This window comes from Engraulis encrasicolus, chromosome 13 (genome assembly GCF_034702125.1).
Source record: "Engraulis encrasicolus isolate BLACKSEA-1 chromosome 13, IST_EnEncr_1.0, whole genome shotgun sequence".
NCBI classification, from domain to species: Eukaryota; Metazoa; Chordata; class Actinopteri; order Clupeiformes; family Engraulidae; genus Engraulis; species Engraulis encrasicolus.
Window position 1 is genome coordinate 4,241,872 of NC_085869.1, and position 20,000 is coordinate 4,261,871.

Sequence of the window (20,000 nt, forward strand, 5' to 3'; positions counted from 1 at the left end):
GTATTTTCTAACTTTGATAGACCATCTCCATATTTCGGAAGGGATATTTCAAGATCTTTGCACTAACAACTGGAACTGCGGCCTCATTTGTGTTTCTTCCTGTCAGAATTGGGGATTGTGCTGCTAGGATGCAGATATGTTGGGAAGAGTTCATCAGGAAACACCATCCTGGGCAGAGAGGAGTTTGGTACTGCAGTTAGAACAGCTCAGTGTGTGGAGAGACAAGGAGAAGTAGCAGGGAGACACGTCACTGTGGTGGAGGCTCCAGGATGGAATACCTGGACTACAGAAGAAACACCCAGCATGACTGAAGAGGAAATCGAGCTAAGACTGCCTCTGTGTCCTCCTGGACCTCAAGCTCTACTGCTGGTCATAAGTGTGAATCGGTCATTCACAGAGATATACAGAAGATCAGTGCAGGAACACCTGGAGCTTCTGGGTGAGAGAGTGTGGAGTGACACTATGGTACTGTTCACACATGGAGACTGGCTTGGAGACAGATCCATTGAGCAGCACATTGAGAGTGAAGGAGTGTGTCTGCAGTGGCTGGTAGAGAAATGTGGGAACAGATATCATGTCCTCAACAACAAAAGAGGTGACCACATGCAGGTCACACAGCTGATGGAGAAGATAGAAGAGATGGTGGTGGCAGCAAACAGAGGATGGTGTTATTGGATCCGTAAGTAATTTAATGTGATGTGCAAAAGGCTGTTTTATATACATATATTTTTTATAATACTATAAATGAACTTTCAAGCTGTATGAAAATGAACCTCATTAGAATTATAAAGTTTTCAAATTCATTACCTGTCAAAAGTTTTAGAACATATCTTCCCCCCACCATACATTTTACTGATAATTCAGCTCATTTTGTTTCACTTTCAGTTCTGGTTTAAACAATGTACAGTATATTCAAAATATACAACACATACGTGATTTGATTGTGGAAAAGGTATCTGTGGAATTAATATATAGACTAGACAATATATCACAAGGATTTACAAATTACATTTAGGCCTAGCATTTTTCATTCCATGGACAGAAAAGACTTCTAACTAGAGTGTAGCCACCTTTAACATTGACTACTGCTAACTGCTGATTTACTCCCTGGACAAGATGTCCTCCAAAATCGATGGATTATCAGTTGATATCTACAGCTTGAATTGCAACTGCAATTGTAATAAATAACTGGAAAAATCACAGAGTTTTAGGACTTTTGACTGGTAGTGTAATTAAGCTTTCGATAGTAAGTAGAAACAAATGTCGCTTACACTCAACCACAAACGTTTGACATCCTCCATGACACTGCCCTTATGTAGTTGCCATCTAGTTTGATTCAATTAATACAGGGTATATTTTATTTTCAGGACCAGAGGAGCCACGGCCTGTAAGGAAAGCACGCAGCATGGACTGGGTTCCTCCATATAGTAAGTGTAATGTTTCATATTTTTATATCAAACATTTCATATTCTTTAATGAAATATTGTCAAGTTATGAGTGTCAGTGGTTCCTTACCACCAAGCAGGGCTATCCCTTAAGGCGGCAAACACTGTGCGATATTTTCACTCGTGGGTATTATGCTCCTGCTCACACTGTACGAGGGAATTTCACAATTTAAAAGTTTGCATCTAAAGACTCACGTCCTCACACTATACGAGCTGACAGTCGGATGCGAGCCGAATGCTCCCACTGTGCGGCACGACAGGCATGTTTCCCGGGTCTGCAGAGAGGATGGAACGTGCAGCGCACCTGAGGTGGAGATGAGGACGCGCTCAACCGTGCTAATGTTGTATTTATATTTAGGGAACAGGAGCAGTATCACAGAATGACTGATGAGTGTAGGGCTGGGCAATATGGAAAAAAATACGATATGGATTACTTATAACACGATAACGATCTACATCACGATATAGCACAATTACATACGTTTTCAGTTATTCTCTTCATTTGCTCTTTATTTTTTCCTGTCGCAACACAACCTTTCTTTAAAATGGATCTTTTTATTCTTCTTTTTACAGTTACATAAACTTATAGTGTGTATTGTGACAACATGAAATGTAATTAAATGATAGTAATTTAATCAATTTTATACAATTGAATATCACGATATAAACGATATAGGAGAAAGGTCACGATATACACTTTTATATCACGATAACGATATATATCGTCATATTGCCCAGTCCTAGATGAGTCGTTCCACCTCTTTGTCTAGAACACTGTCTGCTAATGTAGCTCTTCCTTCAAAATCCTCTTTTTAATAAATGACTTTGTCTTGTTTCCTAGTGAGTGGAGATTCAGACCATTGGTCCTTCACCAGCTCTGCCTACAGCTCCTTCAGGTCTAGAGCAAGCTTTGACATCAGCTCTCTACAGGGGACTATGAGGTCCACAACATCTTCTCAAAGTTCTGGAATTGGATCTTTAGGTTCTAGAGCAGGTTCTAGTCGAGGTCCTGATTCTATAGGGTTTAAAGTCCCAAACTTGTTAAAACTGAGAAAGGCTCTTGAATCACAGGAGAGATCAGAGAGTGAAGAGCACGAGGCAGATGGCAATAAGAAGTCAACAAAGAAGAAGGAGGAGGAGGATGACAACGTTCTCTAATCACAAAGACTATTTACTGAATCAACCAATCAGCTTCTGGAACAAGACAAAGACAAAAAGTGATTCCAAGTATACTACTAGACTAGGCCTACTGAAATGCAATGAGTGCCAGTTATCAGTAAAATGGTAAAGAAATGTGTTCAGCTACATAATTCATATTTTTTGTTTTGTGTTTGAAATCACTTTATGTATAAAATTATTAACAGTAACCAAATATGTACCTCTTTGAACTGTCTTCCAATGTTGTTATATCATTCAAAATGTAAATGTTTCAATCAAGTAATCAATTTTGTGACAAATTTCAATGTCAGTCGAATTACCTGGACAGCAAGGATTATATGATTATGTGTCAAATATACAATGTAGCCTAAATATAGTCTATAATGTTTATTTTATGAAAGTCAAACCCTTTGAATCTCCCATTGTGAAGTGTTGTTCTGAAAGTGAATACATTCCCTTTATATGCTGCCTCTAGGGCAAATCATGAACAGAACTCTATTAACTACCATAAATATGCAAACGACACACAACTCTACCTGGCCTTGTCACCTAATGACTACGCCCCCCTCCAATCACATTATGACTGCATTGATGATATAAATCGAGCAACCTGCGTTAGTTCTGGCCAAAGAAACTCGACACAGAAGAACAATCTCTTGGGGGAAATGCATTGGCCAAGGTGTCGTACGGGGGCGTTGCCTGAGGACACGAGTGGATGGAAAATCAACTCCCTTGCGCATAATCAGTGGGTGCAATGGATACAATTCCCATACTCCGCAAAATCCGGAAACTCCGCGAAAATGTGCCGAAAGAGGATATACGGTTGTCACTAAGTGCATTCGATTTCGCATCAACGCATGCATGCGCATGAAGACAGCAATGCACCCTGGATCAAAATGCTGCATGACGGTTAGATTTCCTGTCAAACTTTGAAATTTCGTCGACGTTGCGTTGACGAGGTTACATGTCACATGGTGTAAAACTATCGCGGGATGAATGCGGCTGCAGTCAGATCTTGCAACCTCTGCAGTTGCTTATCCCCTTCAATGCTCATCGGCGGACTGCCTCCGAGGTCACGCGCCCATGAACTGGTTGGTCAACAACTCACTCACGTGTGTATATGGGTCTTGTCTCACACCTCTACACAAGTTTGCGCAGGTCCCCACTTCAGCTCCTCCTCATTGCCTGTCCCCCCACTCCTCACACGTGGTGTGTTAGTAGAGCAAACTGGTGCGAGCTCATCGTCTCGTTCATATTTGTGGCAGACTTTAGATGCGCTGTATTTAATAACACCCACATCGTGACAACAAGTTCTCGCTCACGTGCTTCCGTCAACGTTGGTCGACAGCATCAAAGTCGTATGGGCTTATTGTTCAGTTTGTGGCCAAATTAACTGCAGCTGTTGGTCAGCAGTAATTGCTGGGGGTAATTAAGGACAGCTGACAAACATTCACGCTGTCCTATGACCTGTTCCACACTCCGACCCTCGCAGAAGTGGCATTGCATGCTTCCCTGATGCTTCCAATACTGACCGTAGAAGAAGAATAATATTTCCGTACTCACCTCGTAGTCCTGGACCAGCCATGTAGACCCGTTCGCAACTTTGAGTTGGGGGCGTTTCTCACTGGAATTGAGTTAGTGGGTTCCTAGACATTAAAAATCACGGAGGTGCTCGTCCACCATAGTGCCAGATTTTTCACAATATGGCCGCCAAATATGGCCGCCATCGACTATGACAAAAACCTGTGTTTTTTACTTTTAAACTGTTTATACACATGCCATTCATCAATTCTGACCAATTTTTGGAGAGGAAATCATTTCTGACTATTTCATGAGGAGAATGTGTGATTGTGACCTTAAAAGGTCATTGTCAAGGTCAAATTTGCTATTCTGAAGAATGTCAATAGACTTTCATTGTAAAAATGAGAAACAAATATATAGCTTATTAGAAACCTTCGAGGAAATACAGGGATATATTTCTTTTCAAATGTTCAAAATTGCCCGAATTTATACTAATATTTCAGGGATGATCATTTTTTCTTCCCTAATGCAATATTCAGTGTTTATCAAACATATTAAAGATAAAATGCATATTGTTAAGCCCACATTAAAGATAAAATGCATACCTCTGACAGCCACGGCGACTTCCTCTGAAGACATCACCAACTGAAAACCAAAGTTCGAAACTGAACAGAAATGTGAGTTGTTGAACCACAAGTCGCCCTCAAATGGATTACGACAAATAACCTCACCTGTATGGGGAGTTTGGACTCTGCCAGTCTGCCAAATGTAGTGCAATGTAATAGGACCAAAATATAAAATGCTTTGTAAGGCCTGTCATAGCTATGCTGAATTTGCCCAAATACAGTATTGCTACTCCGGCACTTTCTGCACTTTTACACATTGGACCCTCAGACTGTATAATTACCATCTTGAGTTGATGATGATCTTATTCTTTTTTATGTTTTTATTTGTTTTATTGTTATCTTGTGTATTGGTCCCTCTCGGGCCTACAGTGGTGCTTGAAAGTAGCCTACTATACATGAACCCTCCAGACATGGTCAATGGTTAAAAAAAATAAATAAAAAAAACATTAATAGAAACTTATTTAACAGACATACACTATCAAATACACTGTTAAATGTAGGCCTAGTAGTAGTTGCTGTCATTTTTGCATATTGACATTCACATAGCATATCCACATTTATAAAGAGACAAGTGAATCACTTTGCATTAAAAATAGGAATATCATAGCTGTTTTTATTTGCCTTCGACATGTTACATTTCATGTTGACAACTGGCCTTCTTTTTACATTAGATCTGTTATAGCATAAAGCCAAAGAAACCACTCACAGAGATGCACAGCAAGAAAATGGTGCTACTGTAAACAAGGTCATTCTGCACAGCCCACATCCTTACAGCAAACCCTGTCTCAAACCCACAACCTCACTCACCAAGTGAGCTAAAAAGTCAATAGCATATCTGTATGAAGTTTTGAATGTGATGTTCAGTATGAAGTTTTGAATGTGATGTTCACTAATCTCCCATGCTGAATTCTGCTAGCTGCCTGGCTTGCATCCGATAATCCACCCCCACCCCCACCCCCCAGTATAACTGAACTATCATGGGGTTGCTCAATTGTTTGACAAAATAGGGTTCATGCATTCATTGTAAATATCAGGACCATCATGGGAGTGTGCATACTGTAGGTTAATACTGAATTTATACAGTGACAATAATACCAAACTGAAAAACACACATAAATGCATGAAAGGCAAGCACGCAAACTGAGCTGCGTTGTACACAGAGGCTAATAAACAAGACCCACCAGGCCAAATGGTAAAAACATGTAAGTTGCTGTTAGGTTTCTTGTACAAGGATTAATTCAAATGAAGAGTTGCATGAATTTAGGAGTGGTTGCTAAGGTTCACATTTCCCACTAGGTGGCACCATTTTTCCACACTATTCGTGGCACATAAAGGCCTATTCATACAGTTAGTCAATTACAGTGCATGCCCGTTTCTGTTCATACAGTCTATCCTTTAATACCTTCATAACTCCGTCTTTTACGTGGGGTGCGTGTGTATTCCTGGTTGTATTGCTCAGCTTTGGTCTGTTTCATCCATAACCACAGCAGAGTTGTGTCACATATCATGCAAAATCCATGAATAGAACTAGAACATGGAACTCCACACATCCATATCTATCTCACATGTAGGGAATGAAACTCTACTGCGTTTAAGTCAGTGATTGTAAATCATATCGCGTGAAATCAAATATGTAAAAAAATACTGTAAACTCAAGGCTGGTGAATTACAAAGTGACATTTTACAGTGGGCCAGAGCAACTCGGGCTATTGTCATTGACAACCTTGAATGGCCATACATAGCCTTTCATGTTAGTCTTAACACAAAAAAATGTAACCAGACAACATGTGCTATTAAACTTCCTGTAGATTTTAGTGCACAATGAATACCTATTCAAATAGGATCATATTCTGATATTTCATTTTCTCACAGAGAAAGAAATCATTGGTGAAAAAAATATCTTAATAATATATCTCTAGTATAAGTATAATAACGGCAACAATTACATTTTAACGGTGTCATGTGTTAGAGTGTATCTAACTCAAGAGGTACAACCTTGTAGTACTTTCTGTAAACATGTATAATGTGTGTATAATTAATGTATAATGTGTATTATAATATTATATCCTATAGAAGAGAGATCCTACTACTCCTGTTACGAGTATGAGATGAGATATTTTTACACAGCTTACATCGGTGTACATAACTGGGTAGATACCAAGACACTGTGGCCGTGTCTGGCATGCTTACTTGTTTACACTGTATGCAGTATGTACACTGTATGCAGTATGTAGACTGTATGTATGCAGTATACTACGCAGGGTGCATAGAGCTGTATGTATGCAGTATACTACGCAGGGTGCATAGAGCTGTATGTATGCAGTATACTACGCAGGGTGCATAGAGCTGCATTAGGTGCATTAGGTGTATAGTGCACTCGGTAGTGAACAAGTCAACATTCCAGATTCAGCCAAACTGTAACAGTGTACCTGTAACAACGACACTGTTAAAATATTGTGTTATCAAAATCCTCTCCCTCTTTCTTCCTGCACACTAATTTGTGCAGTGTTAACTCAGCACTTAGACTCTAGGACTAGTTAGGAGAGTGTTGAATCTAACTCTCTGTTAAAGTGGTGAATTTAAAGGTGCGGTTGCAGGTTAACCATTTTAAGAAAATGTACCATTATGACATCATGTTGGGGGTTCCGCAGGCTCATAGGAGTCTATGTAGAACCTTAGAATCCTGGGGGAGTTCCCCCAATGTAATGTCATACCTGCAACCCCACCCTTTTAAGTGAGATCTCACACATATCCAATTCATTTTAGCCGGGTGAAGGGTCAAAGCGTAAAGTTCATGGGTCATAGGGTAAGGAAGAACCGCGCCTGAGGAAGGGCCGCGGTTACCCGAAATGTCAAGGAAATAAAACCAGATTTAAAAAGGTAAGTCATTGGCGTGCGGTTCCTCCTTACCGTGTTGAATGAACACTGCTAAATGTCCCTACTAAGTGTTGAATTAACAATTAAAGTTCATGGGTCATAGGGTAAGGAAGAACCACGCCTGAGGAAGGGCCTGAAATGTCACGTAAATAAAAATAGATTAAAAAGGTAACTCATCGGTGGGCGGTTCCTCCTTACGCTACAAAGTGCCAAATGTCCCTACTAGGTGTTGAATTGACACTGCCACATGTCCTGCTGTGTGCTGTGTCAGAGGGCCATCTGCCACACGGAGATGGACGTCTTGCCGCACGCCAGCGGCTTGCCCCCGATCATCAGCATGGCCTCGGGCAGGTGATGCTCTATGCTCTCCTCCGAGCAGTCCGAGGACGCCTCCCCCTCCCCCTCCCCCTCCTCGTCTCTTTCCCCCTCCGTGTTCCAGTGCTTCCGGAAGGCGTCCTGGTTCTCGAACGTGAGGCACGACGAACCTCCAAGCCGGAAGTAGTCCCTCTCCTCCCCCTCCCCCACCTCCTCCTCCTCCTCTTCCACTCCCTTCAGCTCCACCACCTCGTAGTCCCTGGATCTGCCCGATCCGATCCCGCTGTCCGTCGTCGTCCTGCTGCTGAGCGTCTGCAGCTCGATGGCGCCCTCTAGCAGCGGGCTGGGGGCCGGCGACAGCTTGTTCTTGAAGGGGCGGAACTTGCCCAAAGGGGAGGGGCTGGTCCTGGGGCTGCCGAGCAGGCTGGCGGGGGCGGACCTGCTGCTGTTGGACCTGCACGGGGAAATACATCAAGATGAAGCTTTTCTTGGTCTGAAATTCATCAAGATGAAGCTTTATTGGGCTGAAATACATCAAGATGAAGCTTTTCTTGGTCTGAAATATTGATTTTGACAGCATGCACACTGGCTCCCACAGCATTTCGGACCCACATCAGATCCAGCTATTTTGATTATCCTCGTGGCACACTTTATGCTGAATAGATGGGTTTCCTGTTTGCAAACATTCGCAATGTGAGGAAGGGCAAGATGCCACGCAGCCAACCCTGTAAGAGCATTGTTTGAGTGACAGCAGTTTCCACCAATCAGAGGTTGAAGAGGAACCCTGGCTGCGCACGCAGACAGGGATTGTTTACAAACAGGAAACCCATGTACACAATACAAGCATAGCAACAGGTGGATTCAACAATGGATTTTAACAATCAGCTGTCAATCAACAGTAGAGCTCAATCGCAATCAACAGCTGACATCGGTAGACATTGGCTCCGGTAAGAAAGGTTGTATTGAATACAATGGAATCGAGTGTTGGCATACTGTAGTGCATTGCAATTTGTTGGAACCAGTGTCTGCACAGTAAAAACTTACAAGGATTTCAGAGTAATTTACTGTGAAATCTCACAATTAATTACTCTGATGTTCTGATACACTATGCTACTGTGATGGTCACACGGCACACAGCAAATTAGTTTGAAATCATTGTATCACTTGCCATTTCTCACCTAACTAGCACATCACAGTATTTTACTGTGCTCTTCAAGGATAACCAGCATGCCAAAGTGATAAAGTAGGAAACATCACAGTAAACTACTGTGTGGGCGGAGTATCTATTGAATTAATAGTGCATTGGGGCACAACTTCAGTCATAGACAGGTTGGGCTCTTCATTACAATCACACCTTTCATTGACATTTTCAGCAAATTATTTCATTCTTATTGTCTTGTGGTATACATGTATACACCCATCATCAGTTGACTATGTGTTCCCCACTCTCTGTCAAATAACAGGAGAATGAGCTTTTATATATTGGGAGATATACATGACCATCTTCATGACTGTGGGAATATGGTCATTTTTCTTGTGTACCACTTTAAATAGTACAACCCCTACAATAAACACAGAATATAACAAGGAGTAATATTTTGAAGCACACTTAAGATATTACTTCTAGATAAATGGCTCTCCATAAGTGCATTGCATGATGGGACACGATCTGAAGCCCATATGTCCTAAGCCCCTCCCCCTCAGGTTGTACATATTGCCATGAGGAAGTGAGAAAAAAGGAGATGACCAAGCATGGGAAGACATGTAGCAAACAAGAAGTTGATGACTAAATAGTTAGCTGTAAATGTCAATGAACTCTCTGAAGGCCCAGGTTGTGCTATGTGGCAGCCTTGGCCTAATGGTTAGGGAGGTGGACTTAAGTTCAGTGAGTTGCAAGTTCAAATCCCTCCAAACCCTACATTGCCCTAGGGGCAGCAACCAACATTGTATATTTGTGTATCACTTTGAGTAAAGGCGTCAGCCCTCAACCCAACTGACATGCCTTCCCATTGAACTTTCGCCCACTTCAAGTGTGTAACAATATCTTACTGTGAACTCACAGGGAGTTACTGGCTACTAATTGCATTCATTTCACAGTAACATACTGTGAATTCGTCGTATCACAGTTAACTATGGTAAAGGCGTCAGCCTTCAACCCAACTGACATGCCTTCCCATTGAACTTTCGCCCACTTCAAGTGTGTAACAATATCTTACTGTGAACTCACAGGGAGTTACTGGCTACTAATTGCATTCATTTCACAGTAACATACTGTGATATTCTGCCATAATTTGTTACTGTGAAATCCAGAGAGACTTTTCGTCATATCACAGTTAACTACTGTGCTGTTATAACAGGTGTTTAATGGCTCTAGGCCATGATTGGGTGCACTATGTGGCTGCCTTGGCCTAATGGTTAGGGAGGTGGACTTAAGATCAGAGAGTTGCAGGTTCTAATCCCTCCTAACCCGACATTACCCTAGGGACAGTAACCAATGTTGCATATCTGTATGTCACTTTGGGTTGCTCCTGGCCATGATTGATTGTAATTACTAATTGCCAGGCCTAATTAGAAGAAGGTCTATGATTGGAAATGTTGCTGGTTCTGCTTCCAATAAATTAAGTTGCAACCAATGTGCTACACAAACACTTTCTTAAGTTGGCACCTGCTAATGCCTTTGTCTTGGATGTGCACAACTCCAGCATCCAATTTTAAATCAGAATATTGCCACATATTAAACACAATTAGCCTATCTTGAAAAGTGTCATTGCACAATTGAAAGTCAAATGCTGCATGACATGATTGATATTGCCAACCATCAACCAGGAACAATGGTAGTGCCCAATCAATCTGTCAATTAGTACCTGACCTCACTTGAGTACATAGGACTGTTACAAGTTCATTGAATTACTACCTGAAGCTGCCACATGCCTGATTACTCTGGTCACATGGTTAACTTTCACCTCTATATAAACTCAGACTGTCACAATGCTTGAGTTGCTTGCCTAAATGACTGGTTCGCTGGCTCTCTGTCCGGTTTGTTGGTTAGTGAGCTAACTGACCGACCAACTGACTGTTTGTTGGCCAGCTGGTTGGCTGGCTAACTGACTCTTTTGGTTGACTGGATGGCTGGTTTGTAAGCTGGCTAGCCATACAGCTGACTTGTTTGTTGGTTAGTTGGCTGACTAAATGAGTGTTAGTTGGTTAGCCGGCTCTTTGGCTGGCTAGCTGACAACTGACTCTTTTGGTTGGCCGGTGGACTGGTTTGTTGGCTGGCTAGCTATTTAGTTGGTAGTGAGTATTGTGGTAGCAGGTATCATTTTTGGAGTGTTGCTTGCTTGATCAAGAAATTTCAGGTTTGTCTAATTATGCTCAACCAGAGTATTCTATGCACACTGGTTAATGTACTATCATCCAGGAGACTATAACTATCAAATGATGATAATATTGCACATATTGCAGATACTTGAGTTTCTCTGTGGTTATGGATAGTTCGGCCTATCAATTCAGTAGAGCAGTGTGATGGACTGGTTCCATGCCACAGTTGTCTCAGTCATGGTGGGGAATGGGAGGTGCCACAATAACATGGTAGCTACCTCTTTTGTGGTGATGAATGGAGGGGTGGGATCATGGTAGTGTGGGTAGGGTGACAGTAACTTACTGTGGTGTGGCCACAGTAAACTACTGTGAGAAGATCACAGTAAACTGTGAGGATGGCCACAGTAAACTACTGTGAAATGAATGCAATTAGTAGCCAGTAATTCCCTGTGACATCACGGGAATATTTTTTACTGTGTGGTTGCCCTCAGCCAATCAATCCAACTGGACTGAATAATGTCAGTGACATTGGTTTAAAAATAAGACAAAAGGCTTGATAAAATTACATTTTGTCTCAACTGCGTAGTTGTCTGCTGTGGTAACACCAATGGCCACTGTGTGCTATGGTAGAATATTGGAATTATATGGTAAATAATAGAGACTCTGCATGAAGTGGTTAAAGGTTGGAATATGCTTTCTTTAGGGTATGCGTGTGCATACACGTTACATACAACAATACATTGTCATGCATATTTTACAACCATTTTCTGCACATAGTTAGTAGCTCACTTCAATGAAAGGTGGCGTGACAGGCGTGCGTGGTGCAATATTGACACAACCACTAGAGGGCAATCATGTGAACAATTGCACAGGTGAGTGAAGTTGAGGACGGTGTATGGTAAAACCATAGATATGAACACTAGATGCCATGTTCAGCATTTTGGGGTGGCTCAACCCTGGGCACCGCCATCTTAGGGCAGTATAATGATATTTTTAATAGATAATACCGCTGCGTACAAGGTAATGTGTGTATTGCCTTGTCACAGATTAATTTGCAGCAACATGCTGTTCAAAGATGGTGGCGATCTGACTTCAGCCGTTGTTTTGTTGTGTTTACCATTCTACTTCTGACTATTATGCCCTGTAAAGTGTCCTTGAGTATCTTGAAAGGCGTTCCAAATAAAATGTATTATTAATCATTAATTATAATATTATAATGTTATATATTCATTCCAATCCAAGGGAGTGGTCAGCGCCGTATCTAGTGTTCAAATCGATGTGGTTAAACAATTGAAAAGTTATTTTCCAAAACGCTATATCCACCATTTTAATATTGGAATTGACTGATAAGTAGTCCTATCATCTATGTGTGAACTCTTGCCATTTAGGCTATGTTTGGAGAACATGCTTTTTAAACCTCTATAAAATGCATTTTGTAATGACAAAAATGTCAATTTCCCAACATTTTATGAAGTGGATATATCTCATTTTGGAAAAGAGCTCTTCCATTGCTGGGGCTGGAGTCTGACCTGCATCTGGCCCAGGAGGGCTGGAACCCAGGGCCCAGTCCCACGGCACAGTGGTGCGCTTTGCCAGGCGGACTGGAGCCCTTGACGGCGGCCATCTTGTCCCACAAGTGACTGCTGCTGCTGCTACCGCCGGAGGAAGAAGAGGAAGTGAGGTCGAGTCTCCAGAGGCCGTTGCCGGGGGAACCGAGGGTGTCGCCTCCTCCGAATACCAGCAGGGAGTCCCGATACAGAAGCATGGAGTGACCCACGAGCTTCGACGGGCCGGAGCTGTGAACACACACACACACACACACACACACACACACACACACACACACACACACACACACACACACACACACACACACACACACACACACACACACACACACACACACGTAATCATAGTGTTGCAGTAAAGCAGCATGGAGTGGCCCACGAGCTTGGACGGGCCGGAGCTGTGAACACACACACACACACACGCACGCACGCATGCACGCACGCACACACACACACACACACTAAGATGCAATCATTCAGTCGCTGCACATGGAGTATGTGAGCTGTGGAGTGGAGCAAAGGGGAGGAAGCAGATATGGGGACAGGGGAAGACAATAACAGGAACCTAAACAGGAACCAATAACAGGAACCTAAACAGGAACTAATCACAGGAATCAATAACAGACCCTATCTTCCCTCTGTGATGGCAATTCACTGACTACAATTAATAAAAGTCAGTGTAGCGAGGGTGTTTGACAAGAAATTTACTCAGTAAAGGGAAGTGGTACCTGTTAATACACATGCAAATAACACACACACACACACACACATACACATTACACACACACACACACACACACACACACACACACACACACACACACACACACACACACACATACACACACACACAATCTACAGAATGGGAGCAAGCACGTCAGAGTTTTATTTGCATATTCCTCTTCATTATCCCACACCACAGTACAGCTCTGATCCACAGATACAGTTGAGGACGATATTATTAGCCCCCCCTCCTGAAATTAGACATTTCTCTTGATTTCTCAGTAAGAATGACCATTATTAACAGTTTCTATTATTCTGGAAACAAATACACTGATGGAGATAATGTTCAATGAGTTGAATTTGGATTTTTCTATTGTTACGACGAGTTTAAACAAAAAAGGGCAAAAATGACAAGGACAAAATTATTAGCCCCCTGATCATTAATAGTCAATATGGCGCCATTTATGAACCAAAACTGACAACAGGCTCTGATAAGTTGCTACCTAGGTTGGCACATGCCCCACTAGGGATTTTGGCCCATTTCTTCACTGCAAAGTGTTCTAGCTGGTCCAAATCGCATGGATGCTGAGCATAGACATTGACCACAGACTCTCAGTGGGATTGAGGACTGTACTATGAGCGGGTGATTCCAATATCATGGTTTTAGTGTCCTTGAAGAACCTCTGAACTAATCTAAATGTATGATTTGGGTTACAATGTTGTTGGAAGACCCAGCAATCCAGATTCAGACCCAGACTCCCTGTGTCTGAGGCTGAATAACAGACTAAACTTGGTGCCCCACCACTGTGTGTAACTGTGGAAACTGCTTGACCTCATTAGACCAAAGAAGCATTGGACACCTGCCTAGATGATTGTTATTGACCTGGCCTCACCTGGAGTTTTTCCCCCACCAAGAAAGACAGTTGTTAGGGCTTGTCATCATATTGGGCTTTGGGGCCATCATCACAGAAGAACCCCTTTACTAAAGGCAGTGCATATCAGAGTGTTATTGAGCTTTGCCTGTGAACATTTGAAAGTCAAAAATGAGTTTTGAACATCTCTGCTTTCATCTGATGATATTCAATTGCACCTGCTTTGATGCATGAATTCTGCTTCTGTCAGGTGAAGAAAGGGATAGGCCTTGAATCGTTATAAGATGGTTTCCACAATTAACCCTGTGAAACCTGAACCATGAAAGCAATGAGAGAAAATTCTAATTTTTTGTAATTTGCTTCAATATTGGTCCCTTATAAGAAATGTAAAAAAAAAAATCAAAATTTTGTTAAGGTCGCTGAGATATTTAATGCATCATATATGATGCATCAGGCTTTTAATGAATGAAAATTCCAATTTCATGACCATTGAAAAATGACTTTTAATGCATTTACAACTTTTTTTTAATTTAAAAAAGTTGTCAGACAATTTAATTTGAGGATTATCTTTAAATATTTAGTGAGATCCTGCCATTTTTTAAAGCCTATCCTTGTTTTAGCACGACCATATTTTACATTTCCCACAGCCTGGTTGGGTAATTTTTTAAAATCTATGTAAAAACATAGCTGATCGAATGCTCAACAAGCTATTTATGAGTGTAATATAGATCATTATTCATTTTTGATGTGTAATTTGAATATATGGGTCCATTACTACAATTGGACCATTTCTCCATTCACTTCAATGCATTTTTTACGAGATCATAATTTCAACATTTTGCATTGCATTTTCAAAATTGCAAGTAAAACCTGTTTCTTAAGGCAATATCTTTGTCTTGAAGTAAAACAACTTGTGTGTTTTGTTAAACGATCGTCGTGGTATGCTTTGTAAGTTTCCCTATGGAGCAAATGCATTGATGACTGACTTCCTGCCACCGCCGGATGGTGCTTATATGTCTCATCAGTTTTAGCACGATCTCTCTGCAACACGGTGTAAAAATATAAACTCTTCCTTGCTTAATTGCACAAAGCAAGTGTTCAAATTAAAGGATGTAGAGTTATATTTCGGAAATTTGTACACAAACCTTATGCAATTTGACGAAATCTCAGCGTCGGTCAGGGAAACCGCTTCTACCCCATTTTCCTGTTTTTCGCCGAGCTGTGGTCAACTTGTTGTCGACCGCTGCTCTCTTGTGGCGGTTTCCGTGTACTGCAGGACGTTTGGAAATGATACGCAGGATGTTTTTCAGATCGATTTTTTTGTGTGTCAGCGTGGAGAGGGCTTTGAATTTGATGAGACATATATGATGCATCCGGCGCGATAGGGTTAAACATGGTGGTGGATGCATCATTCTGTGGCAGCCTCAGCCACAGGAAACCTTGTTTGGGGGTACGGCACCATAAAAACTGAAAATTATGATAGAATGTGGAAAGTGACCTTGCAAAAATATGCTCATAGAGGGAGCTAAGATCTTCACTGGATCTTTCAATAAGATAATAACCCAAAACTTGCATCCAAAATAGTTCAAATGTTCTTCAAGGATACTAAAACCATGCTCATGGAGTGGTTCAGCCCTCAATCCTTTAGATAGTATTTGAAGAGTGCTGAAAATGAATGTCCATCCTCAACATCCATGCCATTTGGACCAGCTTAGCTATTTGCAATGAAAAAAATGGGCCAAAATCCCTGGTAGGACATGTGCCAACATAGTTAACAACTAATCAAAGTGCCTGGTGTCAATTTTTGTTCATAAATGGCACTGTATTGACTATTAATGATAAGGGGGCTGGGTCATTCCACGCCAAATCTCCGAATCATCCCGCACGACCATCTCAGATTTGGCAGAAAAAAATCAAGGAGGTTCACAAACGTCCCAATAGGAAAAGTGCAAAATTATAGCTCTCAACTCCTCATAGTTTTGTCATTAAAAATGTTTTTGTCAGGTACCCCCCTGACTCGTTTGGAACAGACTTCTCAGAGAGCCCACTTTCAGAGTGTTGTATCTAAAAAACTACTTTAAGTAGGTCCTTGTGAATTTCAAGGGGTAACATTTGGAACATGTACTTGTGAAATGTGGATTTTCACACATCCTCTTGTCATTTACCACCGTTTTCTGGTGGCTTAAAGTTGCTTGAAAAATTCTCACCTTTGAATTTGTGGGCATCTTTGAAGGACTGTGGTAAGTGCAGTTTTAAAGACAGAGGTTTGATATGGACAATGTATGTTCCCAACCATTCTGTGCATGTTGTGTTGAAAGACTGATCTTCTGCGATGAAGAGCTTAGAAGATATGAAGTATTTAAAATGGAAAGACTGAAACTTAGTGCCATCTTTGCCACGTTATTTAAAAAAAATGTCACGACTCACCACCATATTATCAACAGTTTTGGAAAGATTAGATGTCTGTTCTTAACATATCCAAAAACTGGGATGGTATTCTGCCTCATTTGGTCACAATGATTTTTTAAAAACCCACTGTTGTGTGACTTCCACTGCTCCTATGCAAACCTGATATTGGGGGGCAACTTTGCCATGCTATACCAAAACAATGACAGCAATCACCACAATGAACTGAACAGTTTTGGAAAGATAGGATGTCTGTAACATATCCAAAAACTGGGATGGTGTTCTGCATCAATGTCTTGTAATGACTCTTGAAAAACCCTTTGCTGTTACATCAGCAGCTCCTGTGAAAATGCCTAAGTCACATGAATTACCAGGGGCGGAGCTATAGGGGGACAAGCAGGGCATTTGTCCAGGCCCTCCTGAATTTGTGGTAGGGGCCATAATCATGACCTTTGCAGGCTTTTGGGTGCCAATCTATTTGGGCTGACACAGTGAATGGCAGGCAGTTTGACTTTGGCATTTTTGATACAAGAAATGTGACTTGAGTATTTTTGAAGCACACAATAAGAAACAGTAGAGTGATTTATATACCATTATTACTTTTCTTTTTCTTTTAGCTTTTAGGTAACTAAATGTTTTGGTAACTAAATGTGCGTGAATCAAAGGTTATGGCCATGTGTTTAAACCTCAACACTGTAGGAGTTAACATTTTGCTATTATACCGTAAAGTAAGTCTTGAATTGCAGTAGTGATACATTAATTGAATCATTCTGATTGGTAAAGTAGCATTGTTAACACATAGTCTTGATACAGGATGTTTGTCAAAGTTTATTTTAGCATATGATTTTTTAAATAAATTTCTTTTAGCTGTAAACATATATTGATAAAAATAATGAAAAAAAGAACCGCAACACTGATGCTCCCATTTATTTCATTATAATCTTGTGACATTTCGGGCCTCCTTGGCCCTTCCTCAGACATGGATATATTACTTTTCTATATCTCAAATTTCCCATGACTTCTGGAACTTTGCTCTGTTAATAGAGGTGCATAGCTAATAATTCGACATAGAGACCTTTGCCATGAACCAATACAATGCGCTAGGTTCCTCGGTCATGGTTAGGACTGGGGCGGGGCCAAGTTCTATGAACAGGTCACCTTTGTCATGGTTTTTTTTGGGGGGTGGGACACTTTTATTATCATGGAGAAGAGAAAAAAACAGTGATGATACAAAAGGAGGAGACTGTTCGTAAGGAGGTAACCTGACTAAACAGCTGTCCTGCCCCTCCAATCACCATGACTGAGCTACCCTGAGCATGGTGCTAGACCACTGCAATACTAACTGAAATGCTTGTCACGGGTCATCTCTATCATAGAGCTGAGCAAAGCAAACATTAATGACTGATGTTCTGCATTAACCCTGATGTTTGTGCACAAAGGGACATACATGTATACATAGAGTGAAACACAAATCAAGTGTAGAAAGAATAATCACATGGTAAAAGGTAATGTCTCATACACAATCCAAAATAATCCATAGCAGACCTCAGAACTAAATCAAAGTTGGTAAACAAGTTATTAAAGATTGTTATGAATTTTAATAAAAAGCATTGAGATGTGGTGATAGTCAGGATGTACTTGTTTCAAGATCTACGGGGATGTTTCAGTGATTCAACATTTCATCACTTTATTCCGGTATTTGGTTTTCAGTGCCTAAAGATGAAGTTTACACACGTCTATAACCTTTGATTTACTGAAATGTAGTTTCAGAAAAAGCTGAAAAAAAACTCTGTCAACAGCCACTTTTACTTTTTTGCCGTATTATATTGAGTGTGTCGAAAATGCTCAAGTCAAATAACTTGTATCAAAAATGTCTGACTCAAATTGCTCAAGTCATTCACAGTGGCGGAACAATTGTACATAGGGCCTCATGGCAAATACTGGTACATAGGGCCCCCATGTAGCCTGCAAAGATCAGAGCAGGGGCCCCACCTCAATAGAGCAGCAAGCTGCAGATGTCACACAGCCGTTTTTACAAGTCCATTCTTAAAAAATGAGACAGAGCACCACCCCAGTTTTTGGATATGTTCAAAACAGACATTGAGTCTTTCTAAAACTGTAAATGTCATAGTGGGGAGTTCTGTCATTTCTTTTGTATAACATGGAGAAGATGCCACTACTATCAATTTTTCATAGGAGCTACGGAAGTCACCCAACAGTGGGTTTTTGAAAAATCATTGTGACCAAATGAGCCAGAATACCATCACAGTTTTTGGATATGTTAAGAAGCGACATCTAATCTTTCCAAAACTCTTGATAATATGGTGGTGAGTCGTGACATTTTTTTTAATGACATGGCAAAGATGGCACCAAGTTTCAGTTTTTCCATTCTAAATACTTCATATCTTCTAAACTGATCATCGCAGAAGATCAGTCTTTCAACACAACATGCACAGAATCAAACCTCTGCCTTTAAAACTGTGCTTACCACAGTCCTTCAAAGATGCCCACAATTTCAAAGCTGAGAATTTTTCAAGCAACTTTAAGCCCCCAGAAAACGGTGGTAAATGACAAGAGGATGTGTGAAAATCCACATTTCACAAGTACATGTTCCAAATGTTACCCCTTGAAATTCACAAGGACCTACTTAAAGTAGTTTTTTAGATACAACACTCTGAAAGTGGGCTCTCTGTGAAGTCTGTTCCAAACGAGTCAGGGGGGTACCTGACAAAAACATTTTTAATGACAAAACTATGAGGAGTTGAGAGCTATAATTTTGCACTTTTCCTATTGGGACGTTTGTGAACCTCCTTGATTTTTTTCTGCCAAATCTGAGATGGTCGTGCGGGATGATTCGGAGATTTGGCGTGGAATGACCCGGCTAATAATTTTGTCCTTGCCATTTTTACACTTTTTTGTTTAAACTCATTGTGAAAATGGAAAAGTCCAAATTTAACTTATTGGATACTATCTCCATGGTGTATTTGTTTCCAGAATAACACACATTTATTAATAATGATCATTCTCAATGATCAATGAAGAGATATGTCTAATTTCAGGAGGGGGGCTAATAATATCGTCCTCAACTGTACAGATAGGTGTTCATTTACATTGTGTCCCTACTACTACTACTACCGTACTTACATAGGAGGGCTGTTAAGTGAGTTTTGA

At 40.9% G+C, this 20,000-nt stretch overlaps 2 protein-coding genes across 2 annotated transcripts in view; one reads left to right on the plus strand and one right to left on the minus strand.

The window, feature by feature from the left end:
* Positions 1 to 2,823, plus strand: part of LOC134461470 (GTPase IMAP family member 9-like) — a 3,810-nt gene extending 987 nt beyond the window's left edge. Inside the window, exons 2-4 of the mRNA XM_063214400.1 lie at positions 92 to 679; positions 1,368 to 1,427; positions 2,287 to 2,823. Coding sequence (XP_063070470.1) covers positions 92 to 679; positions 1,368 to 1,427; positions 2,287 to 2,603 — 965 coding nt within the window. The 3' untranslated portion in view covers positions 2,604 to 2,823. The remainder of the gene's footprint in view (positions 1 to 91; positions 680 to 1,367; positions 1,428 to 2,286) is intronic.
* A 4,416-nt stretch (positions 2,824 to 7,239) lies between these two features.
* Positions 7,240 to 20,000, minus strand: part of si:dkey-3d4.3 (kelch domain-containing protein 3) — a 34,490-nt gene continuing 21,729 nt past the window's right edge. The window contains exons 8-9 of the mRNA XM_063212995.1: positions 12,790 to 13,056; positions 7,240 to 8,396 (exon numbers count right to left, since the gene is read on the minus strand). Of these exons, the coding sequence (XP_063069065.1) occupies positions 7,895 to 8,396; positions 12,790 to 13,056 (769 nt within the window). The 3' untranslated portion in view covers positions 7,240 to 7,894. The remainder of the gene's footprint in view (positions 8,397 to 12,789; positions 13,057 to 20,000) is intronic.